At 48.1% G+C, this 27,459-nt stretch overlaps 1 protein-coding gene and 2 long non-coding RNA genes across 4 annotated transcripts in view; 1 reads left to right on the top strand and 2 right to left on the bottom strand.

Moving 5' to 3' along the window:
* The window catches only part of LOC310681406, a 157,289-nt gene extending 139,741 nt beyond the window's left edge, over window positions 1-17,548 (bottom strand). Inside the window, exon 1 of the long non-coding RNA XR_014513253.1 lies at window positions 17,350-17,548. This is a non-coding gene — a long non-coding RNA (uncharacterized lncRNA). The remainder of the gene's footprint in view (window positions 1-17,349) is intronic.
* Window positions 528-27,246, top strand: LRRC24 (leucine rich repeat containing 24). 2 transcript variants are annotated; one of them, XM_083449048.1, is made up of 5 exons: window positions 528-699; window positions 18,995-19,166; window positions 20,473-20,751; window positions 22,547-22,715; window positions 24,951-27,246. In XM_083449048.1, exons 1-5 carry the CDS (start codon window positions 665-667, stop codon window positions 25,967-25,969), a joined length of 1,674 nt encoding a protein of 557 aa, XP_083305174.1. In that variant the 5' UTR covers window positions 528-664; the 3' UTR covers window positions 25,970-27,246. The 2 variants fall into 2 exon arrangements, with proteins under 2 accessions (XP_083305174.1, XP_083305173.1); XM_083449047.1 differs by having other exon boundaries at window positions 18,992-19,166.
* LOC310681410 lies at window positions 2,971-6,489 on the bottom strand. The gene is made up of 2 exons (XR_014513258.1): window positions 6,320-6,489; window positions 2,971-3,172 (listed from the first exon to the last, which is right to left on the bottom strand). It is a non-coding gene; the product is annotated as an uncharacterized lncRNA (long non-coding RNA).
* Window positions 27,247-27,459: the final 213 nt, after the last annotated feature.

Raw genomic sequence — 27,459 nt, 5'->3', positions numbered from 1 at the left:
TAGCGGTGATTCGAACCGCCAACCTTCTGATCACCAAGTCCTAGGCTCTGTGGTTTAACCCACAGCGCCACCCGCGTCCCGGTTAGCAAGCCTACTGGGAGCAAAATACCACCTGGGAATCATTTCCCCCCCATAGCTGTCAACTTTTCCCTTTTTTAAAGGGAAATTCCCTTATTCCGAATAGGATTCCTCGCAAGAAAAGGGAAAAGTGGACAGCTATGTTGACCCCCCTGGTCTTCCCTGGGGCGATGATGCCCCTTCCCTCCACTGCCCCCCCCCACCCAAAGGTGCGGCTCACCTGCCCACCTGCCCTGCGCCCCTCCCTCTCCTCCCCCCATGGGTGGGCGGGGCTTCCCCGCGCCCCGCCTCCTCCCCCCCTCCCCTCCACCCAGGCCGGCTCGCCGGCGGCCGCCCAACCGGAGCGGCGGCCCGGCTGACGTCACATCGCCGCGGCGCGGTTGGCTGCGGCGGGCGCGGGGCGGGGCCTCGGCGGGGCTTAAAAGGCCGAGCGGGGCGCGCGCGGGCGGCAGAAGCGCGTCGAGGCGAGCGGCGGTGCGTGTGTGGCGAGGCGGTGTCTGTGGCGAGGCGGCCCCTCGTCCTCCGGACGCCCCCTCAGCCCTTGGCCGCTCCTCCTGGCGCTGCTGCGAGGCCGGGCGGCCGGCGGATGCCATGGAGAGGGGCCCGGCGGCGCTGCTGCAGGTGAGAGCCGGTGACCTTCGCGGGGCGGGGGAGCTGAGGGGAGCCGGACGGCCTACCTGCCTGCCGGGCAGGGAGAGGCGGCAGCGGCCCCCAACCCCCCGCCGGTCTCGCCCTGAGGTAACTCGGGAACGGGCGGGGGTCGCGCGCCGAGTGACGTCTGTCAAGGGAGACGGGGCCTCTGGGACTCCCCGCCACAAGGTCCCGCCGCGCGACAAGGAGCCGCCTCTCAGCCGCGCTGCTCCCTGGCAGAGTGATTGGGTGGCCCCCGAAGGGTCTCCCCTCTCCCAGTTGCTCCATTAGGGTGGTTGTGTCTGTGTGGGTTTTTTATTTCCTTGGGACACCCCCCCCCCAAAGGGGGCAGCGCTTGGGCTCTGGAGGAGAAGGGGGCGGGAGGCAGGGCTGCAGCAGGAGGGCATGGATGGCATGACAGGGTGGGCAGCCTCCCGGCTCAGAGCATCCTCTCTCCATCCCGCCTCCCCCCATTCTTGGACTGCCAGCTGATGGGGCCGATCCAGCAAGGTTAAGGTGGAAGATCTATTGCCTTCCCACCCCTGTTAGCAGCAGGGCTTGCTGGAGGCATCTCCCCACTGTGGGGAGACTGGCCAAGGCCATTCAGGGCTCTTCTGCTCCCCCAGCCTAGAAGTGGCTCTGCAGGATCTCAGGTAGGAAGAGAGGTCTGTTCCCAATCCCTGACCCTTGTATGAGCGGAGATGCCGGGGCTGCGACCTTCTGTGTCCAAAGAGATGCAAAAAGATGTGACTGCCTTTCCCCCCTGGCCAGGGCTGAACTGGGATTTGAACCCAGACCTCTAAGCATGCAACAAGCATATCAGATTCTCTTACAGGGGCTCCCCTTGCTACCTATTTCCCCCCACACCCAGTGAGCCTTGGCAAAAGGGTTTCGCAGTCATTCTTCATGGGGCCGATTGCCATCCATCACTGGTACCGTTGAGACTGATGTCTTTAATCTATGAAGTCTGATATGGATTGGGACCTGCACACTTACTTTGGAAGCCAGCTTCTTCTTTAAGCCCCCCCCATCGCCTTTATAGGCCCCCATCCTTGTGCCACATGCAGAGACATCTTGTCTTCTTAAGAGCAGCCTTCTGAACCCAGGCAGGCATTCTTGCTTGGGTTTCCGCTTAGTGTCTTGAGTTAACTTTGAATTCAGTATAGTATTTTAAACTGAATGGGGAGGGTTTTGTGTGTAGTTTGTTTTTGCTTGTTTTCCTCTATTATCTATTGCTGGTTTGTAAATAGCTGAGCGTTTTGCCATCTGTAGGGAAGAAATAACTCTTCCAGGTAAACAAGGAGCAAAGTTTTTGTAATCTTGAGGGTGACTGGTGCTCTCTCAGTGCAGGCATGTAGCCACACATTGTAGTCTAAATTATTGTGGATTACTAACATTTGTGGGCTTGTTTGTGAGAGTTGTCTTTTGGTTTTACAGGGGCATTGTTTGGTGGGTTTTCCTACTCCTTTAAGAGCTATTGCATGCACACAGGTCCTTGGGTATGTGTATTCATGACCACATTTAATAAATAACATGATGGGGGGGGGGGGAGGAGGAGAGATGGAATTAGGGCAAGCCAGAAATGAAGCATCATGTATGGAAAGCCAAGGTTGTTCCAGGGGAAGGAAATCCCTCCAGAAACACTTTACAGCAATCTTCAGCAACTTTGTACCCTCCAGATGTTTTGGACTGCAATGCCCATCATCCCTGACTACTGCTGGCTGGGGCTGGTGAGCATTGTAGTCCAAAATATCCAAGGGGATGCCAAAGCGCCCTTTATAGACTCCACCAGGGAGCCACGTCCCCCCAGTCCCCCCCAGGGAAGGATGTCTCCCATTGTTGAAAAAGGAAAAGTTGCTGTCTCTGGCGGACAGAGGCATCCTGGGAAGGGGAGTGAAAGTGGGGTGGGTGCCAGGATCACAAGAAACTGTCTTGCACCAAGTTAAGACCCTTGGTCCATTTGGCTTAGTGTTGTCCGCACTGACTGGCAGACTCTCTAGGGTGTCAGGAAGGGGACATTCCCAGACCTGAAGATAGCAATGATTGACCCAGGGCCTGTGCTCAAGTGAAGGAAGCGCCTTCTCTGAGCTGTGATGTGTTCTCTGATAAGCCTCTGAACTGTGCTATGTTCTCTGATAAGGTTCACACGAAATAATGCTTTGGGAGTAGGGTTAACTCCTTTCATAAGTGTTTGTACTGTACTCCTTTCATGAAATCCTCTTAGAAAAAGAGAGAATGAAATGAAGGGCTTGTGCAACCCAATTTGCAAGCCCCTGTTTGCCAGCCTTATTGATTAGGCAATGTTTGCACAGTCTTGTCAGTGGTTGTCTGCTCCCTTCCCCTGGTTCACACAGGTTGCCATAGCTACTCAACAGCAAATGATGGAGCTATAGTAACAAACAGGGAGTGCCGTGCTTCCTTGTGTATACAGCAAAGGCTGGGACCACAGACACATGTACACACCCTGCCAAAAAGAAAAGAAAAAAGGATTGAGGCTTTTGTTGCAGAATAGCTCTCCAGCACTGGAAGCAGCAGCTTCTTTTCTGGCAGCCTGTGCAGCAAACTGAAATCCAACAGGTGCAGCTTCCCTGTGACAGCACAACTTTTTTTGGTTTCTGATGAAGCTTGCCATGTTTGATATCTGTGTGCTAGGCTGCTACTGTGTGACCTGAGAGAGATTCTCTTTCCCCAGCCTCACTCTGCTAAGTTCTCTGCCACATTGCAAGGAATCCTTGGGAGCACAACGGCATCATTCCAAGTCCCCCCAAATATTACAGTTCCAAACAATGGTTTGGATCACTTCCAAACCTGAGTCTGAGGGTCCTGCTGCCTCCTAGGTGTACTCCTTGAACTCCCATTTAAGAAGTTAACCACTTCAGGGATACTGGATCTGACCACTGCTAGGCTATGCTCATATTTATACTTTGTGGTGGTATTTAGGGATTCACTGAATGCAAACTTCGTTTAGTTGTGTTTGGGTATAGCAGGAGTGTGTGTTTTAATGTGAAAACAGGTGATGCTGTTTTTCTTCTGCAAAAGTTGGATGCTGTGCCAAAAGTTTGGCACTTAAACTGCTTTGGTTGCCCTGTATCATGACCTTTGTCGAGAGAGAGACAAGAGAAACATGCCCTTGTTAATTCTTCTCGACATCTCAGCGGCTTTCGATACCATCAACCATGGTATCCTTCTGTCCAAACTAGGGGTGGGTGGCACCGCTTTGCAGAGGTTCCAGTCCTACTTGGACGGTGGTTCCCAGAGGGTGTTGCTTGGGGAGTGCTTTTCAGCCCCGTGGAACCTTTAATGTGGGGTCCGGCAGGGCTCAATCCTATCCCCCATATTGTTTAACATCTACATGAAACCGCTGGGTGGGGTTATCCGGAGGTTCAGAACACGTTGTCAGCAGTATGCTGATGACACTCGGCTCTATTTCTCCTTTACATCTGCAGGTGAGGCAGTGGGAGTGCTGGACCAGTGTCTTGCCTTGGTAATGGACTGGATGAGAGCCAACAAACTGAAACTCAATCCAGATAACTGAGGCACTGTTTGTGGGTGGTTCCGTAGACCAGATGGGTGGGAGGTCGCCTGCTCTTGATGGGGTTATGTTGCCCCTGACGGAGCAGGTTCATAGCCTGGGGTTACTCCTGGGTCCTTTGCTGTCACTCGAGGCTCAGGTGGCCTCAGTGGCCCGGAGTGCCTTCCATCAGCTTCAGCTGGTAGCCCAGCTATGTCCCTATCCAGACAGGGGTAGCCTAACTACTGTTGTCTATGCTCTGGTGACCTCAAGGTTAGATTACTGCAATGTGTTATATGTAGGACTGCCTCTGAAAATGGTTCGGAAACTTCAGCTGGTGCAAAATTCAGTGGCCAGGTAGCTCACTGGAGAAAGATGGTTTGAGCATATTACATTGATCCCGGTCCAACTGCTACCAATTAGTTTCCGAGCCAAGTTAAAAGTGCTAGTTTTGACCTATAAAGCCTTAAATGGCTCAGGACCGCAATACTTCAAGGACCGCCTCTTTCCATAATGACCTACTCAGACCTTGGGATCATCTTCTGAGGCCCTTCTTTGTGTGCCTCCTCCTTGAGAGGTCTGGAGGGTGGTGACACGAGAACGGGGCCTTCTCTGCAGTGGCTCCCCATCTGTGGAATGCTCTCCCCAGGGAAGTTTGCTGGCGCCTTCACTATACACCTTTAAGCGCCAGGCAAAAACATTCCTTTTTAACCAGGCCTTTGGTTGATTTGATCGACATCCTATGCCCTTTTAAAATGCGGGGGGGGGGGTTGGGGGGTTATTGGGTTGTTCTTTTTATTTTGATTATATATTTTGTGGTTTTACATTTTTATTTTGTTCTGTGAACTGCCCTAAGACCTCCAGGTATAGGGCGGTATATAAATTCAACAAATAATAATGATAAAAATAATACTCTACAGTGTCAACTTTATCATTTATATGGTGCTATCAATATACATGATGTGCCTAACAGTATCATCACACATGTATACTCTGCTCCAAGGAGACAGCAATAGAATAGTTGCCTTTTGGAGGATGAGTTCGGCAACATGCCGTTGACACAATAATAGTGCTTTAGTGGTGGTGGGTTTATACTGAACCATCCACATACCTGTCTTGTGATGCTCCCACGTTACCACATTATTGCCTCCTGGAAGGGAGGAGTCTTGTGTCTACAGTGCAACAAAAGTGGGGGGGGGGGGGAATCCGTTCCAGAGCATTTGTGGGGTAAAAAGTTACAGGTTTTCTGCAGGAAATGGGAATGAAGCAGTACCTCCACCCCAAAACTTTAGCAGGTGCAAGCAGTGTTGAAAGCAGAATCGTGTCTAACAGCCCCAATACCATCCTGAATGCAGAGCATCATGAGTGCACAATGGAAAGGATGTCTGGTGGGACCATAAGCCTGGAATGGCTGGCTCCAAAACACAATTCTTTCTGGGGAAGGGGAGACACTGTTCAGAAAAAAAATTGATATACAGTCATACCTCATGTTACGTTTGTTTCATGTTACGTCCTGTGGCGACCTGGAAGTACCGGAAAGGGTTACTTTCAGGTTTCGTCGCATGCGCACAATCAGCAGATCGCGCCGTGCACCTGCGCAGATACGGCGCTTCAGGTTGCACTCTTTTCATGTTGCGAACGGGGCTCCGGAACGGATCCCGTTCGCAACCAGAGGTACCGCTGTATTCCATAATTAATACCCTCTAGTATTTTCCAGATGAAAAACCAGGACAGCTTTGGGGTGTTTGGAACCCTTAGAACAACAAGGGTTGTTGCTTGAGTGTGTGCGCGCGCGCACCCCTTCACAGCCACCCCAAATATTGTTGGGAAGCTTTTCTCTGGCCGATGTACGTATTATACTGACCGTAGCTTTTCTTTGTTTTTTAAAAATGAGTGCTTAATCTTGCAAATAATCTCGTTGCATATGTAGGGTAGCTGCAACTGTATGCACATGGAATAAAAATGAATCTCTATCCCCTCCCCCCAAATACTTAAGTTCTAGAGATCCAGGTGGGAAGCCTGAAATGCGAAGAACTTTAGTGCGCACTGACAGCATTTGTCTCCCGCAAAAGCAACGAAGGGATTTTTTAAAACAATGACCAGAAAATTCAGAGGCTGCCCCTGGTAAACAGGGGGTCATGTCGTTGGAGGGCAGACTGTACTGTGGATGTAAAAAACCAACATTAGTTTGATGTGGATACCTTTCTCTTTATTTTTCTTACCTAATACCAACATCATTTGCAGATGCAGCCTTCCAGAGGATAAAATGCATCCTCAAGCCTCTGTTGTGAAACGCCCTAAATTGGTCTGACAGGAGCCTGCCACCATGACAGCAGAGTGAGGGAATTGTGCCCTAGGGGTCCTGCTTAGCATGGCATCGGTGCTGCCGCCCCCTTCCCCTGATGTCTCCCAACTTAGTGGGCATTGCAGCCAGTTGCCTGCGCCATGGCAACAGCAGACCTGCTTGGCAGAAGTGCCAGCAATAAATACTCCAATCTTGCCCCACATGTTCTCCCCTCCCTTCTCCTGCCCCCAGATACACCAGAAGAGATTGCATCTCCACCACCAAGCTGGTTTCAAACTAACCTGACAGCATGAGATTGGGGTGAAGCATAGTTCAGCAGTGCTGAGTAGTGGGCAAGTTACGACGTTAAATGCATTTATATGAACTGTCATATTGGAATAAGAGATGCCCAGTGGTTTGAAGAGGAGAGGAGGGCATCTCTAAGCATGTTAGTGGTGCTGCTTTACATACATAAAGGTAAAGGGACCCCAGACTATTAGGTCCAGTCGTGGCCGACTCTGGGGTTGCGGTGCTCATCTCACTTTATTGGCCGAGGGAGCCGGCGTACAGCTACCGGGTCATGTGGCCAGCATGACTAAGCCGCTTCTGGCGAACCAGAGCAGTGCACGGAAACACCGTTTACCTTCCCACCGGAGCGGTACCTAGTTATCTATGTGCACTTTGAGGTGCTTTCGAACTGCTAGGTTGGCAGGAGCAGGGACCGAGCAACGGGAGCTCACTCTGTTGTGGGGATTCGAACCGCCGACCTTCTGATCGGCAAGTTCTAGGCTCTGTGGTTTAACCCACAGCGCCACCCACGTCCCTGCTTTACATACATACATAGCCATAATTAAATATTTTACTATGCTTTATTTGTATTGCATCTGATTGCTATAAGATGTGTGATCTTGTATATTTGTTTCCCCCCCCCCAGCTTATAAGCCGCCTTGTGTATAGTATAGTGTATAGTAATATAGCCTTTCTAATATAGCGGTATACAACTTAAAAGTGAAATAAAAAAAAATGAAGTGTGCATAGTTATGTTCTTATATTGCATCTTTTCAGAGGTGAACATGCAGGATCCCATCAAGCAAACATCCTCAGCTCACGTACATTCCTTTTTAACCTGTGCACTTACTTGCTATTTAACAGTAGCATGCCTTTTCACATAGGGAAGGAGGAACCCCCCCTGTTATACCTCTTCAGCTATTGATATCATTGGACCTGCAATCCATAGCTCTCTCTTGCAAGCCCTGGTGGGATGCTCTTGTGTGGCTCCCGTTTATTTCATGGGGGTTGTGGAGGAGAACTTCCTTTTTGCCGATGCCTTGCTGCATCAGCTGCTGGTCTGTTCTGCATTTGTAGTCTATTATTATTATTTATTAGTTTATTATTGAACTTACTTGTTGCATTTTTGTTCCTCAAGGTGGCTAACATAGTAAAAGGAACAAGTCTACTTAATGGATGAGTATAAGACAGACCACTAATATATTAATGTTCCTCCCAATTAAAAAAAAACCATGAGTGTGGGTAAATATGAGCCTCTGGTTCTCAGTGTAGACCGTATGGAATTAGATAAGACAAATGGTCTGGCTCTGTAGAAGACTGGTACCTCTGTTCCCAGTTACAATATATGCTTAAAAATGAAAATATATTAGCATAAATATACTGTAGGTGTTTCAGTATATATATTACCAATTAACTTGAAATCTTGGGCAAAAAAAGTGTTTACATCTTCCCTCTTCCTCCAGAGAGGGAGGGGCCATAACCCAGGAGCCCACAGGCATATCCTGGCTTCCACGTTGACACTCTAGGCTTTTTGAAGCTTGTGTGTCCTCCCTGACTGTGATAGACAGTTGAGCCGTGTTGTTCCACTACCCTTCCTAGGGAGCCAGGTGTCCTGGCAGGGCTGCTTCTTTTTCCTGGTGGCTAATCCATCTCCTTAGCAGGCTGGCTCTCAAATCCTCCCCATACCATTAAGCTGCTTTAGAATTATTTGCAGCTCTCTAAATGCAGAGGGAACCCAGTTCAGGAAGAAGTCATCATTGTGCCCCACCGTGCTTCTGTGGCAGTCTCTCCGTCTGCGTAAGTGGAGCAGCTGTCCCAAGGCTCTTGGCTTGCTATGGTAAAAGTCCACCAGCCCAGAATACCGTGTTAAATGTTGTCAGTACTTGAAAAAAGGAGATGATCCCCTTCTCACACAAGAAGAGCCCTTCTGGATCAGGCCAATGTCACATCCACCCCAGTATTCTGTTCTCAGATGCCCCAGTGGGAAAAACCAATAAGCAGACTGAGCACAGGAGCAGCCCTCTCTCCTCCTTCCAGGAACTAGTATTCAGAAGCATTGCTGCTTCTGACCATGGAGGTAGAGAATAGCCATCCTGGGTGCTATAATAATAATAATAATTTATTATTTGTACCATCTGGGAGGCTTCCAACAAAGATTAAAAATACATTAAAAGGTCACACATTAAAAACTTCCCTAAACAGGGCTGCCTTCAGATGTCTTCTAAAAGTTTGGTAGTTGTTGTTCTCTTTGACATCTGGTGGGAGGGCGTTCCACAGGGCGGGTGCCACCACCAAGAAGGCCCTCTGCCTGGTTCCCTGTAACTTGGCATCTTGCAGTGAGGGAACCGCCAGAAGGTCCTTGGAACTGGACCTCAGTGTCTGGGCAGAACGATGGGGGTGGAGACGCTCCTTCAGGTATACTGGACCGAGGCTGTTTAGGGCTTTCAAGGTCAGCACCAACACTTTGAATTGTGCTCGGAAATGTACTAGCAGCATCAAGAGCCCTGTCCTCCTCCACAAATGTGTCTAATCTTCTTTTAAAGCCTTCTAGGTTGGTGGCCATCACTGTCTGCTGTGGGAGGGAGTTCCGTAGCTTAACTATCCACTATGTGAAGAAAGACTTTCTTTTATCTGTCCTGAAACTGCCAACATTCAGTTCTGGTGTTGCGAGAGAGAGAAACCTTTCTCTAGCCTCTTTCTGCATGCCATTTATTATTATATAAACTTCACAATGGCTGAATCCCAACAAGCCCCTCTTTCCTGATCTATGCCAACCTCTCTCTGCCCCACAGTTCTGCCATGCCAGGCCTCAAGGTCAGAGGTCCCCCCCTCTTGTTTCAGCTTTATGGTGAACCATCATGCGTGATCCATTATAATCCCAAAGGAGGATCCTTTATAATCCTTCATTATTAAGAGGCTGATAATATTATTTAATCCCCACCCTATCTTTTGAGGATCAGAGCGGATTACAATAATTTAAAAACACATTATAGCTACGTCCTATTTATAAGCGCTCCAGACTTCCCACGTGTCGTCCAGTCTTTGTGGCATGTCTGCCTCTCACAGCAATATCCCAAGGTAGATTGCTGTTACTACCACTTAAAAGTTGAAGAAGCAGAGAGAGAGAGAGAGAGAGAGAGAGACACTGACTTGCCCTCAGCCACCATAAGAGCTTCGTAACCAAGTAGGTGTTTTGAACCCGTGTCCTGGAGGAAGGAACGTTGGATGACAAAATAGAGGGGGACTTCCTGTGAGGAGCAGAGCAGCTTACTGTTGGCCCTCGAGTGGGTGTTAGACTTCTTGTTTTTCAGTTTAGCGAGAATGTTTCTCTCACATTAAGGGGGGGGGCCCTCATGAGCATCCTTTAGGCGCAGGTGGAACAGATGAGGTACAGAATCATAGAGATGGAGAGCTGGGCGACACACAACCGGACACACGGCATGAGTCAGACCAGTAGCCCATCCAGCTCCGCCCCCCCTCCAATTTCCCAGTTATCTTCACGACAGGCCCCATGGCTGTAATAATAATAATAATAATAATAATAATAATTTATTTTTTATACCCCGCCCATCTGGCTGGGCTTCCCCAGCCACTCTGGGCGGCTTCCAAAAAAAATATTAAAATACTGTACTACATCAAACATTAAAAGCCTCCCTAAAGCCTTCAGATGTCTTCTAAAAGTCTGGTAGTTGTTGTTCTCTTTGACATCTGGTGGGAGGGCATTCCACAGGGAGGGCGCCACTACCGAGAAGGCCCTCTGCCTGGTTCTCTGTAGCCCCTTCTAAGGTTATGCAACATGCTGGTGAGAGTTTTAGCCCAAAACCAGGTTGTCAGAGTCTGTCCTACTTACTGATTATTTTATTTACTTATTTTGTAAACTCTGGACACTGCTTGATTATAAAAAGATCCCTTCAGAATGGCTTGCCAGAAAAGATAAAACAAGGAAATTATCAATAAGAATCGACAATAACCATTAAAGACTTTGGGAATGTTAAAATAGCAATAAACTAAAATCTTACATTAACTTTCTAAATATGCTAGAGCAGGGGTCAGCAAACCTTTTCAGCAGGGGGACGGTCCACTGTCACCTCAGATCTTGGGGGGGGGCGGACTATTTTTGGGGGGGGGGGAATGAACAAATTCCTATGCTCAACAAATAACCCAGAGCTGCATTTTGAATAAAAGCACACATTCTACTCATGTAAAAACATGCTGATTCCCAGACCATCTGCGGGCCAGATTTAGAAGGCGTTTGGGCCAGATCCGGCCCCCTGGCCTTAGTTTGCCTACCCATGTGCTAGAGCCTCAGCAAGCCACTTCTGTGGGATCAGGCAGCACCACCTAGAAGTGTGCTCAAATACCTTCATTTCCCTGTACTGCAATTCTGAACACGTGTTTCCATTTGTGAGACTTGCATTTTTCCATTTCTCCCCTTGCATGGAGCCTCCCAGCTCACGTGCTCTCTTCCCCTGCTACCCCCCTCAAGCCACACGCTGGTTGCATTCACAAGAAAATTGTCCTCCCTGCGATGAGCATATCACTATGTAAATGCAAAGTAGGTTTCCCTGTTGGGTTTGCTTGTGGATGCCCTCGCCCTCAGAGTGGTCTGGTACTGAGTGCCAAAAAGAATATGTTTCCAGGCTGGCTTTGCAAAGTGCTGCCCTGGGGGTGCTGTTTCAAAGCATGTTTCAAGGGATCCTGGCATTGCAGCAAAGCTTTGCAACTGAGCAAAGGCCTGGAGTGCTTATGCAGCAGCCTGACAAGAGCTGCTGTCCTGCTCTAAGCCCACAGAGGAAGGCGGCTTGGTTGCTTCAGCACATTGGAGAGTTCCGAGTGAGCAGCTTCTCTCAATGAAGGATCTCTTTTCAGTCCATTACAGTACAGTATCGTATTTTTCGCCCTATAGGACGCACCGTCTCATAAGGCGCACCTAGTTTTTTGGGGGGAAATAAAGGGGGGGAAATTATTTCCCCCCCAGGCACGGGTTTAGCCCAAGCTTCCCCCGATCCAAGCCCCCAAACAGGCAGCTCTCTGCAAGCCGTGGGAGCCCAGCGCTGGCTCCCCCTGCTTGCTGAGAGGTCCGCGAAGCCTGGATGCGCTGAGCTCGGCGCGCGCAGGCTTCAGCATGCAGGCAACTCTCTGCAAGCAGCGGGAGCGCTCCCGCTGCTTACGGAGAGGTCCGCGAAGCCTGGACGCGCTGAGCTCAGCGCGCACAGGCTTCAGCATGCAGGCAACTCTCCGCAAGCAGCGGGAGCCCAGCGCTGGGCTCCCGCTGCTTGTGGAGAGGTGCGCGAAGCCTGCATTCGCCCCATAGGACGCACAAACATTTCCCCTTCATTTTTGGAGGGGGAAAAGTGTGTCCTATAGGGCGAAAAATACGGTACTTCATTCTTAGACTGAGCCTGCACCATACAATGGTACCTCAGGTTACATACGCTTCAGGTTACAGACTCCGCTAACCCAGAAATAATACCTTGGGTTAAGAACTTTGCTTCAGGATTAGAACAGAAATTGCGTGGCCGCAGTGCGGCGGCAGCAGGAGGCCCCATTAGTTAAAGTGGTGCTTCAGGTTAGGAACGGACCTCCAGAACAAATTAAGTACTTAAACCAAGGTACCACTGTACACTTAAAGCGCGCTCAACCAGAATCCTGGGAACTGTAGTTTAAGGCACTGGGAACTTTAGTTCTTTGCGGGAAAGCTGCAGTTCCCATGTGGCAGGGAATGTGCTTTAAATAGTGTGGTCTGTTCCAATACAGTGGTACCTCGGGTTACAGACGCTTTAGGTTACATACACTTCAGGTTACAGACTCCGCTAACCCAGAAATATTACCTCGGGTTAAGAACTTTGCTTCAGGATGAGAACAGATATTGTGCAGCGGCGGCAGCACGAGGCCCCATTAGCTAAAGTGGTGCATCAGGTTAAGAACAGTTTCAGGTTAAGAACAGACCTCCAGAACGAATTAAGTTCTTAACCTGAGGTACCACTGTATTGAACAGCTCTTACAGTCAGAAATTTCTTCCTAATGTTTAGGCAGAATCTTGTAGTTTGGATCCATTGGTTTCGGTCCTCTCAATCTTCTCTTCACCAGTCTAAACATAACCCGACTCGTTTAACTGTTCCTCATAAGGCTTGTTTGGATTCACTCAGTCGACACTCTGCATTTACTCAGAGGTGCTCTCCTTATGGTCTTTGTGGCTGAGCCGCTGTACTGGAAAGAGATCAGGGGCTTTGGCTTCCAGGCACTGCAGGGCGCCCTTTTGTTAGCGATTAGGCAGCAGAGAGGACTGTGCCCGCAGCCAGTATTTTGACACTGTGGATGTGCTTTGGATTTATAGAGTGGCATTAGGAGGCTGTTTGCTGCCTTGTCCTCCGTCCTTTCCCTCCAGCATCCCAGCGAGATCCTGACGAAGGTTTCTCATGGAGTAATGGCTGATTAATATAGCTGGATGCTCCTCTCTCTAATTCATCCGCTGGGAGGCCGAGCTGCCTCTGTGAATGAACAGATGGAGGGCACCCCCCTCCCATTTTACCCCAATCTCTTGCAGCGGCTGCAAACTCCCGATGAAATTTTAATAAGGCCTTGCTTGCTCATTATTTATTATGCATTAAAGAGAGCGGGAGGCAATTAACTGAGCAAGAGATGACACAGAAGAGTGCAGAGAAAAGGGACCCTTCAGGCTAGCAGGGAACAGCAACCCCACCTCAGCTGGGCAAGGGCCTGAGCAGCAAAAGGGACCTGATGGCTGCTCATCATGATAGTCATAGAATTGTAGAGTTGGAAGGAACCCCAAGGTGATCTAGTCTAACCCCCTGCAACACAGGAATCACAGCTAAAGAATCCCTAACAGATAGCCATCCAAACTCTCCACCCTCAGAGGGAGTCATTTCCACCACTGAACAGCTCTTAAAGTTAGATAGACAGATAGATAGACAGATAGATAGACAGATAGATAGATAATTTATTACGGTCGGAGGCCAGCTTATAAAACACACTTGGGGGTACAGTCACAGAAGGAAAACAAACAATTAAAACAATGTACAACAATAAATTTAAAAACAATGTACAACAATAAACTACCGCAGGGAGCTGACCCAGAGTCACCCATGGAACCGAGTTTGGGGAATTTGTTAACGAACTAGTTTGAGTTGGGAGATGGTCTGCGCCTACAGATCTGTACACAGAATTTGGCGACCCTCCAGATCGTCTTCTGATCTTTGCCTAACAGGAAAAGGTCGGATTTTTGCTTTTCCGGGAGGTCAGCGAGCCTCACCAGTAGGGGACCAATGGTCTTACTACGTGCCTCTTCATAAAAGGGACATCTAAAGAACAAGTTCAGGGAAGTTTTTAATCTGTGATATTTTAGTGTATTTTTGGTTTCTATGGAAGCCGCCCAGAGTGGCTGGAGAAACCCAGCCAGATGGGCGGGGTACAAATAATAAATTATTATTATATTATTATAAGTGCTCTGGGCTTCCTATCTTCCCCCAATCAACAGTCTCTGAGCATATGGGACTTTTAAAAAGTCTCCTTCCAGGACTGGCGAGGGCAGAGCCGAGCTTCTGGCAAGTCTAAGGCCTTTCTTGCATTTTTAGCTCTTAAAGTTATTCCTAACACTCAGTTGAAATCTCCTTTCTTGTAACTTGAATCCATTGGTTTGGGGCCCTGCCCTCTCGAGTAACAGAAAACAAACCCAACTCCTTTAGCCATTCCTCATGAGGCTCTGTTTCCAGACCCTTGATCATCCTGGTCTCCCTCCTTTGCAAACCTTCTATCATGTCAATATCCTTCTAAAGTTGTGGCACCCAGAACTGGACACAGGCGTCCAGGTGGGGTCTGACCAAGGCAGAACAGAGCAGTACCATTTCTTTCCTTGATCTGATCACTATACTTCTGTTGATGCAGCCTATAATAACATTAGCTATTGGTGATGGTTGTATGCTCCTTCCAGGATCCAGAGGCAGCAGACTTTTTTATACCTATTGCTGAGGAATAACCACTGTGGGGGGTATTTCCCTCACGCTCTGTTTGTGGTGCCCCTGCAGCCATTTGAATGGCTACTGTGGGGTTCTAGATTAGGTGGGTCTTTGGTCCAAATCAGCAGGGTAACCTTCTGTGAGTCAGGACACCCCAAAAAGGCTCAGTTCTTGCACAACTGCAACTCACATGTTTGATGTATTACAGTATTTTAATATTTTTTTGGAAGCCGCCCAGAGTGGCAGGGGAAGCCCAGCCAGATGGGCGGAGTATAAATAATACATTATTATTATTTATTTATTTATTTATTTATTTATTTATTATCACTCGACCGTGATTGTTGCTGCAATAACAACAATGTAGTAGAAAAGTCTGAACAGGGGAACTGAATTGATTTTGAGCAGAATCTGTGTTTTCCAGCAACTGGTATTCAGAAACATTTCTGCCTCCAACTGTGGCAGTACAGCGTATAACTACCATGGCTAGTAGCCATAGATAGCCCTTTCCTCCATGAATGTGTCCATCCTCTTTTGAAGCCACCACTTCCTCCTGTGCTGTTGGGGCAAAGAAGAGAGTCTACGGAAGGATTTGGAGAAAGGGAGAGAGGTTGCTTTAGAAGCAAGGAGGTAGAGGCTGTCCCTGTCATTGCAAGCAGGGCTGTGTTCCAAATTAGCTTATTCCATGAATATGTAATCACAGCAGAGTTGGCTGTATTAGCTTTGGCATCAAAAAGGCCTGGAGTCATAGGAAGCTACCTTTACTGAGGCTATGTACACACCATACATTTAAAGCACTTTACTCTCCCCCATGAGAAATGTAGTGTACCCTTTACAGAGCTTCAGTTCCCAGCACCCTTGACTAGGTACCGTTCCCAGGATGTGCTTTAAATGAATGGTGTGTACACAGTGCGTGCCCATCTGTTGGTTCAATATTTCTTACGCACTGACTTGTACGGGTTCTCTAGGGCTTCAAACAGAGAACATTCTCTGCCCTCCCTGGAGGCAACCCCAGAGAGGTGCTCTACCACTGAACTATGATGGCCTTTCCCCCCTGTGGCTTACAATTTGGCCAAGTTGCACTGAGGTCCTACACAGAAGTTTCAAGGCACAGATCGCAAAACCAGATGTGCTGAAGAAAAACAAGGTCAACAAGAGGAGATTCGAAAGATAACGAGAATGCAATGAATGCATGTATAATCACTGCGGTGTGAAATATCAATACAATGCACATCCAAAATATAATGTGCATTTGCCAGAGCATCAGTGCATGAATACTAAACCATTGTTATAACACCAAAGCAGCGATAATTACTTTTGCAGCAGGAGATTGCTTGAGTGCAAAGCTGCGTATCAAAATAGGCCCATAGCTGGGGGTTGGCGAAGCAGAGATGGGCAGGCACGCAAGAACAGGAGCTTTGAGGCTGATGGAGAAATTAAGAGGGAGCTTCATCCAGAGATTGGCACAAACAACCTACCAAATCTCAGAGGGCAGCATCCATACCCCCATCTGTTCTTCCAGCTGGTTAGATGCTCTTCTCTGGAACCAGAGCCAGTGGAGACTTTAAGACCATTGCCCCACACAGCGTGTCTGCTGCCTCACCCTAATCTCTCATTAGGATGCCTGTAGCACTATTGTCCTTTTCCCTGATTGTTGGTGACGTTGCTCAAAGCCTCTAATGGGTTTAGGAGCCACTGAGCTATCCCTCCCCAGCTAAGGGGCAGTGGGGAAGATGAGACGGTGGTGTGCTGAGCCGAGATGCCAGGGGGGTGCAAGGTGAGTCTGTTCCACTTCTCCGGCCTCCTTTTTGCAGCAACGTCCTCATTCTGGCTTCACCCCAGTCCAGCTCTGCAGGCAGTTTCCACCTGGTGGCAAGGATCCAGCCATACCAGCGGCATCCACTGGTACCTATATTTTTAGATGCTTGTTGCCATGGTTTTGGTACCTTGGTTACAGCCAGCAGCTGAACCCAGAGGATCCACTAGCAGCCCACACCTAAGACAAGGACCCCAGATGGTCTCTCTCCAAAGAGGTTCTCATCTGTTTTGGTCATCGCCATGCATGTAGACAAGCTGTAGGGCCAACCGCAAAGAATCCTCGATACCAAAGCAACTCCCAGGTGAGCAAGGACTGAATCACACCGTGCATGGTGGAACTGTGGAGTTCACGAGAAGTGCATGGCCGCCATGTTGGACTGCTTCAAAGGGGGATTGGAAGAATTCTTGGAGGAGTGGAAGGCTATCGATGGCTGCCAGTCACCATGAAATATTTTTTTGTCCTTGTGGATCAGAAGTAGCCTGCTTGTGACTCCCAGTTGCTGGGGAGGATAGGAAAGAATGCTTGAGTGCAGGAGTGTGCCTTTCTTGCTTGCAGGCTTTTCTTAGGCATCTGGTAGGTCACTGGAAAGAAATGAATGCTGGACTCTTGGACTGATCGTGGAGGAGTCTACTTAGGGGAACCGCACATCGCCCTCCCTCATCCTGCAAGGCAATCAATGTATCCAGACATGTCTGCCTGCCTGTTTAATTAAGATATATACCACTGTGCCATATATATATATATATATATATATATATATATACACCGTATTTTTTGCTCTATAAGACTCACTTTTTCCCTCCTAAAAAGTAAGGGGAAATGTGTGTGCGTCTTATGGAGCGAATGCAGGCTGTGCAGTGATCCCTCTTGTTATTCTGGCTTCTGAGATTCAGAATATTTTTTTTCTTGTTTTCCTCCTCCAAAAACTAGGTGCGTCTTATGGTCTGGTGCGTCTTATAGAGCGAAAAATACTGTGTGTGTGTGTGTGTCTGTGTATATATATATATATATATATCTATATATATCAAAGTGGTATGTGGCAATATAACCAGAAACCCATACAATAGAAACCATTAAAAATATATTAGGAAGGACTTATTTGACTAAAAGATGCCATTATGTCTCAGTACTTCCAAGCTTTATCAAAGAAACACAGAAATGCTTAGAAAACAGAAAACAAACTGTCACTTTCATGGTTTTTTTGGTTATTCTTGGTTAATTTGTTGTATTATATACATTTAAATTGAACTGTTACAATATAAAAAGATATTTTTTTTAAAAAAACCATAAAAAAGTAAAAAGCAGATGAATTAGAAGGATGTCTTCTTAATTGCCTGTGTAGGCATGGAGGAATGGAAACATTTTCAGCATGCGTTCAAAAGGTTGGCAAAGAAGGCGTCTGCCAGCTCTAAGAAGGAGATTCCGCAACATCCATATAAGTACACGGATGATGGGAGTTGTGATCCAGCAATAGCTGGAGGGCCAAAGGCCAATAGGCCTTTGCAGCTGTTTATTATTATTAATTATTAATTATTAATTATTATTATTATTATTATTATTATTATTATTATTATTATTAATTTGCTTAGTTTAAACTACCTCACAGGATTGTTGTGAAGATAAAATGTCGGCGGGACGCGGCTGCTGGCGGCAACGGCTCCTGAGGGGAGCGCGCGAGGGGGGTGGGCAGCGGCGCGAGGCACCAACCGTCAGCGGGAAGGTGGGAGGGAGCCGGAGGAGCAGGGAAGCGAGGGTGCGTGCGTGCAGTGCGCGTCACCATGACACGAGAGGCAGGGCCGTTTCGTCTAGCGAAGCAAGCCCTTAGGAAAATCCGTCTTGCGAAGCACCTCAGAAAACGAAAAACCCTTTCGTCTTGCAAGTTTTTCGTCTTCCGAGGCATTCGTCTTGCGGGGTACCACTGTATTTCTAAATAGGTATTTCTATTAGATAGGTGCCTCCTATATGATGGATGTGTATGTGTATTTTAATGATCCGAATAGAGTGAAATATTACAGTTATTATATATTTTTTTAAGTTGTGTCTTTTTCCCTGACGGGGACTCATGAGTCATGGGGGGGGGGGGGGAGGAAGTATCTATTAATTTAATAGTGTTTATATTATTTTGTCAATACCGCTTTATAGATTACGAACACCTTATTGATTTGTTAATCATGTAATATGGCTTACACAGTAACTGCGATGCTTAGCTTATTTCTTTAGTTGCTGGTTTGCTAATATCATTTTACAGATTGTAATTGTTTTACTGAACATTTGTTATGTGCTTTACGCTGTCCCTGTGATGTTCTGTTCTGCTACTGTTTGTTAAGCTGCTCTGGGATTCATTTGACTGCAAAGCGACATAGAAATACAACCATTCAATCTCTCCCTTTCTCTCTGTCTCCTGCCAGCAGCTGCTCTAGGATGGCTCCGGTGGAGCCCACGCTTGTTTCCCTCCTGCTGTTGGGTCTCCTGGCATTCCAGGCCCGCACTTGCCCAGCCACCTGCCGCTGCTACAGCATGACCGTGGAGTGTGGCTCTTTGGGCCTCAAAGAGATCCCAGGCAGCATCCATCCCTCCACCCAGGTAAGGCTCAGGTGGGAGGAAGCCCAACTCCCAGCACCGGGGGGGGGGGGGGGTGTGACCATTAGGGCCAGGTTTCCTTTCTCAACCCAAGCTAACCTACCTCACAAAACTGTCGTCCATTCAGTGCAAATGCTGGCTTGCTTTCAAAAATAAATAAATTCAAACGTTAACAATAAGAACAATGAACGGTGTCTTTCCGAAAACACCAAAATTGGAATCTCTCTAGAAGTAGCGTATTGTTGTTGTCGTTTAGTCGTGTCCGCCTCTTCGTGACCCCCTGAACCAGAGCACGCTAGGCCCTCCTGTCTTCCACTGCCTCCCGCAGTTTGGTCAAACTCATGCTGGTAGCTTCGAGAACACTGTCCCACCATCTCGTCCTCCGTCGTCCCCTTCTCCTTGTGCCCTTCATCTTCCCCAACATCAGGGTCTTTTCTTCTCATGAGGTGGCCAAAGTCTTGGAGCTTCAGCTTCAGGATCTGTCCTTCCAGTCAGCACTCAGGGCTGATTTCCTTCAGAATGGATCGGTTTGATCTTCTTGCAGTCCATGGGACTCTCAGGAGTCTCTTCCAGCACCATAATTCAAAAGCATCAATTCTTCGGTGATCAGCCTTCTTTAGGGTCCAGCTCTCACTTCCATACATCACTACTGGGAAAACCATACCTTGAACTATACAGACCTTTGTTGGCAAGGTGATGTCTCTCTCATATACAATGACTGATTTGGTGTTGAGCCAATATAACCTACAAAGTTGTAAAAGAATATGGAAATGCTTTCTTGAGGTGCCTGCAAGTGTCAAGAATTACTTTTTAATAGACTGCCAATTTGGTGTGTTTGAATCTGGGTGGCGGTGGGCTTTTGTGTGTGCGTTTAGCTGGTATAGATTTGTTTTTAATCTGCTGCAGCCAGCTCAGACCCTTTGGGATGTGGGACTAGAACAGATATATTAAACCAATAAAGTGGAGAGCGTATATGAAAAACCAAAGTGTGTGCACGCAGACACATTGCTACCACCACCAAGCCTTTGGGCTCCCAATGCAATGTGTGAAAGAGCACATTATCTCCCATGCCCACTCATTTACTTCTTTTTAGAGCTTGATTAAGTAATCAAAATATTTTATAAAGAAGCAAAACGAATCAGGTGGTGATTTGCTATTAAAGATCTGTAGTACATAGACATCAGAACATGGTGAACTTCAATCTAAAGTCAGAGAAGAAAAAAGGATTGTTGGTCTTCCAGGAACTGACACTATGTTGAGCTCAGGGTTTAACTGATGGCATCTCCCCCTGGCTTTCTCCCCGCTGCAGACGGTTTTTCTTCAGGACAACGGCATCACGCAGATTCACCAGCAAGACCTGGCGTCTCTCTCAGGCCTGCAATACCTCTACATGCAGAACAACACCATCTCAGCCCTGGAGCCAGGCGCCTTCCGCAACCAGAACCGGCTGCTGGAACTGGCCCTCAATGGCAACCGCATCCACCTCATCAACAGCAGCATCTTTAAGGGCTTGGAGCACCTGCGAGTCCTTTACCTGGCGGGCAACCAGATCACCCGGCTGCCCGACTTCACCTTCTGTGACCTGGAGGTGAGACCCACAGGGGCATTCTGGAAAGCGAGCCATTGTCATCAAGGTGGCCCCAGTCTGCCTCCCAGAAACAGCCATGTTTTCTGCATTAGGACCCTGCTGTTCCCATTTTATGGACAAGGGAACTGAGGCTCAGTATTAGTCAGGGTTTGAGCAACTCTCACTTTCATCCCTGATCCACAGCAGCTTAGTGCAAAGAGATGAATGACTTGGAGGAGGCTAAGTCTTAGCTAATTCTTACTGTATGCAACCGAACATTATGGAAATAGCCACATTACAAAGTCAGTTGTGTAAATTTTAAAAGCAAGTTCAAGTACTTGCCGTTAATATCAGGACAGCAGGGACTTTCAATACACAATTAAACTGTGTCCAGTTCTGGGCACCAAAATTGACAGAGGATATTGGTAAGCTGGAAGGTGTGCAGAGGAGGGTGACCGAGATTCTCCAGAGGATGGGACCCAAGTTAGAAGAAAGGAGATTCTGACTAAACATCAGGAAAAACCTTTCTGACTGTAAGAGCCATTTGACAGTGGAATGGTCTCCCTCGTGAGGTTGTGAGCTCTTTCATTGGCTGCTTTTATTTTATTCCCCCCCCCCAAATTTTTTATTGATTGTCCAAAATTATAACAAACATAACAAACAAACAAAAACATGACAGTATCAAAAAACAAACAAACATTTATCCTAACTGTTATAGTCCTACTTTTTTTTATCATTGTTGGGTGACTTCCTCAAATCCCCCTAACTGAGTTTCCATATAGCCCATTGTAGCAGTTTTCCAACACTATTTTCATATAAGGTTTACTTGTTGAATTAACATATTATTATGCAATTTCACATAGTTAAATCCTGGGCCAATCTGTTACTCACAAATATTTCTATTTAAGTTATCTTAATGTATTTAGCTAAATAGTCTTTAAATTTAATAATAATAATAATAATAATAATAATAATAATAATAATAATAATAATAATTTATTTGTACCCCGCCCATCTAGCTAGGCCTCCCCAGCCACTCTGGGTGGCTTCCATAGAAACAAAAAATACAGTAAAATATCACAGATTAAAAACTTCCCTGAACAGGGCTGCCTTAAGATGTCTTCTAAATGTCAGGTAGTTATTTATCACTTTGACATCTGATGGGAGGGCATTCCACAGGGCGGGTGCCACGACCGAGTAGGCCCTCTGCCTGGTTCCCTGTAGCTTTGCTTCTCGCAATGAGGGAACCGCCAGAAGGCCCTCGGGAGATGGACCCCGGTGTCCGGGCAGAACGATGGGTGTGGAGACGCTCCTTCAGGTATACTGGGCCGAGGCCGTTTAGGGCTTTAAAGCTCAACATCAGCACTTTGAATTGTGCTCGGAAACGTACTGGGAGCCAATGTAGGTCTTTCAAGACCGGTGTTATGTGGTCTTCCATAAAATTTCTTCCATTCCTCTTGGTATTCCTCCTCCTCCTCCTGGTCACAGACTCTTCCGGTCAGGTCGGCTAGCTCCCAAAGGTCCATCATCTTCATCTGCCATTCCTCCACTCTTGGTACTACTTGTAATTTCATTGGCTGCTTTTAAGCAGAAGGTGAACGGCCCTCTGTCTTGCATCCTCTAGTTGTGACTCCTGCCTTGCAGGGGGTTGGACTCCTGGCCAAGAGCTCCTAATTTGCCTGGGGCTGCATGGGCAGCGCAAAGGAATGAGGGACAAACAGCCCCAAATAGCAGTGGTACCAAAACAAGGAAGAAGTGGATAACGGCTCCAGGCCTGCTTTCTACCTAATGTGCCATCTGATTCTCTCTTTTGCAGAGGTTGCAGGAGCTCCACTTACAGGAGAACAGCATAGAGACTCTGGAGGACCAGGCGCTGGCCGGTCTGACCTCGCTGGCGCTGCTTGACCTCAGCAAGAACAACCTGCGCACCATCAGCCGGGTGGCTCTCCGGCCCCTCATCAGTCTTCAGGTGCTGCGATTGACAGGTGAGCCGCCGCGCTGGCAGCTCTTCTGGCGCCACCTGCAGGCCAGAAGTGCTGGTGATAGCGCAGCCATTTCAAAGCGGGCCTCTGCTGCCCACTTCTCTTATTGCCCCCAAGGTAGAAGAGCTGGGGTAGGCAGGAGGGACGCAGGCATGTCAGGCTGGGAGGAAATCTCTGCAAGAGCCACAAAGATTTATTTGTAGGAAACGGTGGTTTTTTTGTGCAGCAGCACCTGCATTCTGGAACCCCCTGCCTATTAACATCAAGCCTTCCTGTGTTTTTTTCGGCACCTGCTAGAAACATTCTTTTTTAGACACGTAGAATGCGGACATGTGTTTTAATCCTGTTCTTAGTTTATTGCTGATTTTATATTCTGGATGTTTTAAAAGAGTTGTTTTTAATGGTAATTTTTATTGTTTTATCCTTTGTAATCCACTTTGAGTGTTGTTGTTTCAACAATCAAGCCATGTGCAAATTTTATGAAATGAAAATAAATGTGGCCCCATGGGCTGGAAAAGGTTCCTCATGCCTGCCCTATGAGCAGCTACAGTTTCCAGGATTTGGGTGAAGCCTCAGTTAGTTTGACTGAGTATTCTATTTTTTTTATTGGAAATTTTATTTACAACATAACATAAAGCCCCCACCCCCCAATACAGAAATCCACCTTCATTAAATGTGAACATAACATACAATAAGCAAAACATACAATAATACAAACAACCAAATAAAAGACTTCCTTTATCCTGTATCTGGCCTCATTTACTACTTATAAGCTGTTTCCTTTATGAATAATTATTAAGATTTTTCTAATTATAACTTAAATAGCCACAAAGTCTCCTGCAGACATTAATTGAAACAAGTCCAGGTATGTATTTAGGGCACTGTTTTGTATTCTCTGCATTTTCCCCATGCTTTTTGAAATTCTTGTCCACTGTGATCTCTAATTGCCTCTGTTAATCTAGCCAGTTCAATATACTCAAACAGTTTGTTTTGGCATTCCATTTTTGTTGGTAACATTTTCCACAAAGATGGTAAAAATCTCCATCTTTATAACAAATTGAAAAGGATATTTAAATACACTTTCCCGAAAAAGCCGGAAGCTTTCTTGCTAGGCTTGATGGGAGAGGAAATAGAAAAGGTTATTTATGTATGCTACGACTGCTGCCAGAGCTTTGTTAGCCCAAAAATGGAAAGCACCAGAATTACCAACAATAGAGGAGTAGAGGAAGACGAAGATGGTTGATTACGCGGAACTAGCAAAATGGACCTGTAGAATCCGAAATCAGGAGGAAGCAAAATTCCAAAAAGATTGTGGAGTAAATTTATAGAGTGCATAAATAACAACTGTAGAAATTTGAAGACTCCGGCAGGACTGAAATAAATCTTACGATGTAGATAGGATTGGATAAAATAAGAAACGATGGAAAAAGTAACTGACATAAGAAAACCTGTTGAAGGGAGGGAAGGAAGTCAATGCTCAGCACAGTGTGGGGAAAGAATGTGGGGAAATTCAACCATCGCCAACAACCCTTGGCTGTTGTTGAATTTTACTGTATTTTGTTTGTTTGTATTAAACGAAACACCACTAAAAAGCATGTATATATATAAAAAATCCTGCTTGTGGATTTCCCATAGGGGCATCTGTGAGACATTGGGCTGGATGGGCCATTGGCTTGATCCCACAGGCTCTTCCTATATTCTTATTTTGCATGGGGCTATGGAGTGGAGAGTGGTGGGTGTTGGAAATCAAGCCTTTATCAGGAGAAACTGGCAACTCTCCCAGGCACCCGGCTTGGTCTCCTGTTGACCTCCCTGTCTGCTTTCCCGGCAAGATCCAGGCAGAGGTCGCGATAGGCGATCCTTCTCAGTGTGAGAAGAACACACACACCCTTTCTTGCCCCACCCCCCCGGCAGGGAAAAGAGATAGACAGAAATGTATTTACATGCCTTTATTTCTGTCTTTGCAGCATTACAAAAAACATGACTGCTCTCTTCAAACTCCAGCAGTCGAGAGAGCAAACATTTCCTGTACAGCTCATATTACACTCTGAGCTAATTCCGGTGCCCTCTGTTTCCCATGGACAGTCCCAACATCATGTGATGTTGTTTTCAAGCAAGCAGCTCGCAGCAGCATTGTTTCTATATCGTAACAGTGGGGAGGCAGTGGGAAACTCCTGGGGTGACACTGACTTGTAACCAGACCCACCCCCCTTTCTCTCCCTTCCTTCCTCCTGGCAGAGAACCCTTGGCGCTGTGACTGCTCCCTGCACTGGCTGAGCTCCTGGATCAAGGAGGACGGGCAGCGGCTCCTGAGCCCCCAGGACAAGAAGATCGTGTGTGCGGAGCCCCCTCGCCTGGCGTACCAGAGCCTGATGGACGTCTCTGGCAACAGCCTCATCTGCATCCCGCCGGTCGTGCAGGTCGAGCCCCTGGAAGTGACGGCACGGCTGGGCGACGACCTGCGCGTTTCCTGCCAGGCCTCGGGCTACCCGCAGCCCCTGGTGACGTGGCGCAAGCTGGCGCACTGGCGGGGGGCCGGGGGTGCCAAGGCCAGCGGCTCCCGGCTCCCAGGCGGGACCTTTGCCCTGAGCGAGCGCAGCGTGGGGGAGCGCTTTGAGCAGTCGGACACTGGCAGCGGGATGCTCTTCCTCAACAACGTGACGGTGGCCCATGCCGGCAAGTACGAGTGTGAGGCTTCCAACCCGGGTGGGACGGCCCGGGTCCTCTTCCACCTCATGGTCAACCTCTCCCAGCAGCAACAGCAGCAGACGTCGCGAGGCTACCCGGCCTCTGTGGACATCAGCCAGGAGCCCCTCTACGACATGGAGAGCATGGACTTCAACGCCCTCAGCATGGCCACGCAGACGGCCATCGCCGTGGCCATCTCCCTCCTGGCCCTGGTGGCCCTCCTGCTGGTGATCATGATCTACCGGAAGCACCGCAAGCGGAAAAAGGCCAAAAAGGAGGAGAACATCCTCTACGTCAACGACTACTCGGATGGGCCTACCACCTTCGCCCAGCTGGAGGAGTACCGGGACGAGAGGGGCCACGAGATGTTTGTCATCGACCGCAACAAGCCCCTCTTCGCCACCTACAAGGACCCCCAGGGCCTGGTGGGGACCTTCCCCGAGCAGCTGCAGGATCAAGCCACCCAGACCTTGGAAGGGGAAGAAGATGGCCCCCCGGAAGCCAGCGAGCTCTTTGTCAACCAGGGACTCATGTTCCAGCCTCAGATTGCTTACGAAATCCACTGCTGAAGGATTTTGGGCAGGCGGGGAGAGCCCACAAGCAAGGTGCCCAGGAAACCTTTGGGGTGGGTGGACTCCCCCTCCCCCTGCCCCCTTAGGGGAGCTGCTTCCTTGACCTTTCACCTCCGCCCCGGCCTTCCCGATAGGTCTGCCTTCTTTGCGGTTTAAGGTGATGCAGGAGTGGAGCCCGCGATGCTTCGGTGACCGTTAGTGGCACCCACAGGGGAGATGGGGGATTTCTTTCTAAGCCTCTCCCCTGGGAGCAGTCTCACCCCACATGGCTGCCAAGTGGAAGTATGTCTCACCCTCTCGGCACCGTTCCTCAGGAGTAAGCACTCCCTCGTTCTCTCTGGAGCTTCCCGGATGCTCTCCGCAAAGACAGGAGAGCGGTTCAAGAGGCCTCCGTAAGGAGGTCCATTCAGAAAGTGTTACAGGCGGTGCTATTTTTCTAGAAAAGGACGTGCCGGAACCCACCATGAACACCTCCCTCGTTCTCTTAGAATGGCAGCTGCACCCACCTGAGAGGTGCAAGAACTGAGTTCCGGCGAGTTCCCCCTGAAAAAAAAAGCTCTGGTTACGGGGTACCGAACTGGTGGCCACTGATGGACAGCAACAGGCCGCACCCCTTGATTTATCCAAGTCGCCCCCCAATTTGCCCTCCAACGTGTACCCTGAATTTGACTACTCAGTGAATGAAAGAAAAACCACTTCCTAGGCGTAAGTTCAGTCTCTTGACAAGAAGCTGATGGAATCCATAAATGTCATACACTGTGCAGTCTTGACTCTGTTTCCCCCCACTCTTTCACCGACCTTGAACTGACACTGTGGAGATGAAGCCGGGTGGGGGGGCGACGGGGTATACCTTCCGAGAACAGGGAGAGCTTCTCCGGCCGGAGGACAAGTGTGACATTTGTTTTCCAATTTGGTGTTTCGTTTTGTTTTTGTTTTGTTTTAAGGATGAAGGAAAACATACTGTGACAATCACAATGAGTTGAACAGCTCCACTGTATTTGTAAGTCCCACAGGTAGACCCCTACCCCACCATCCTCACCTGCACAGCCACCCCACCCCCCCTTTTCTGGTGCTACACAACTGTGGTTTTGCAGGAACCTTGAAAACCACAGGAAATGGGGAAGGACCACCAGGCTCTGCCAGGAAAATGGAAATGGCAGCGCCGCAAAGCGATCTGAGCAAACGAGAAGCCAATAAAATGTAGCTGGTGCCGGGGGGGATGCCAAGGACCAGTATTTCATTTATATTATTTACTTATAAATTCTTACAGCACATCCCTCTTGTGAAAAGTGTGCGCGCTGACACAAAATTGTGGTCCAAAACGAGTTGCAGTCACACGCCTGTAAGTAGGGTGTAGCTTTGGGGATTTCTATTTTTCGCATTTTCCTGATCCTGTGATAATACATTTTAGGCAGAGCGTGATGAAGACGATGCAGAACATCCAGGGAGCTCTCTCAAAGGCTCTACAAACTCAGCAGCCAATCCCT

Source organism: Podarcis tiliguerta (assembly GCF_965153285.1).
Source record: "Podarcis tiliguerta genome assembly, chromosome: 7".
NCBI lineage: Eukaryota > Metazoa > Chordata > Lepidosauria > Squamata > Lacertidae > Podarcis > Podarcis tiliguerta.
Note: the sequence above shows the minus strand (reverse complement) of the source record. Positions and strands in the feature narration are given on the sequence as shown.

Bases quoted from the DNA above. Each gene is read 5' to 3' on its own strand.
- LRRC24 (XM_083449047.1), top strand. From the start codon at position 665: ATGCCATGGAGAGGGGCCCGGCGGCGCTGCTGCAG. The intron at 20,752-22,546 runs GTGAGACCCACA...TCTCTTTTGCAG, and splicing joins TCACCTTCTGTGACCTGGAG to AGGTTGCAGGAGCTCCACTT. The intron at 22,716-24,950 runs GTGAGCCGCCGC...TCCTCCTGGCAG, and splicing joins TCAGGTGCTGCGATTGACAG to AGAACCCTTGGCGCTGTGAC.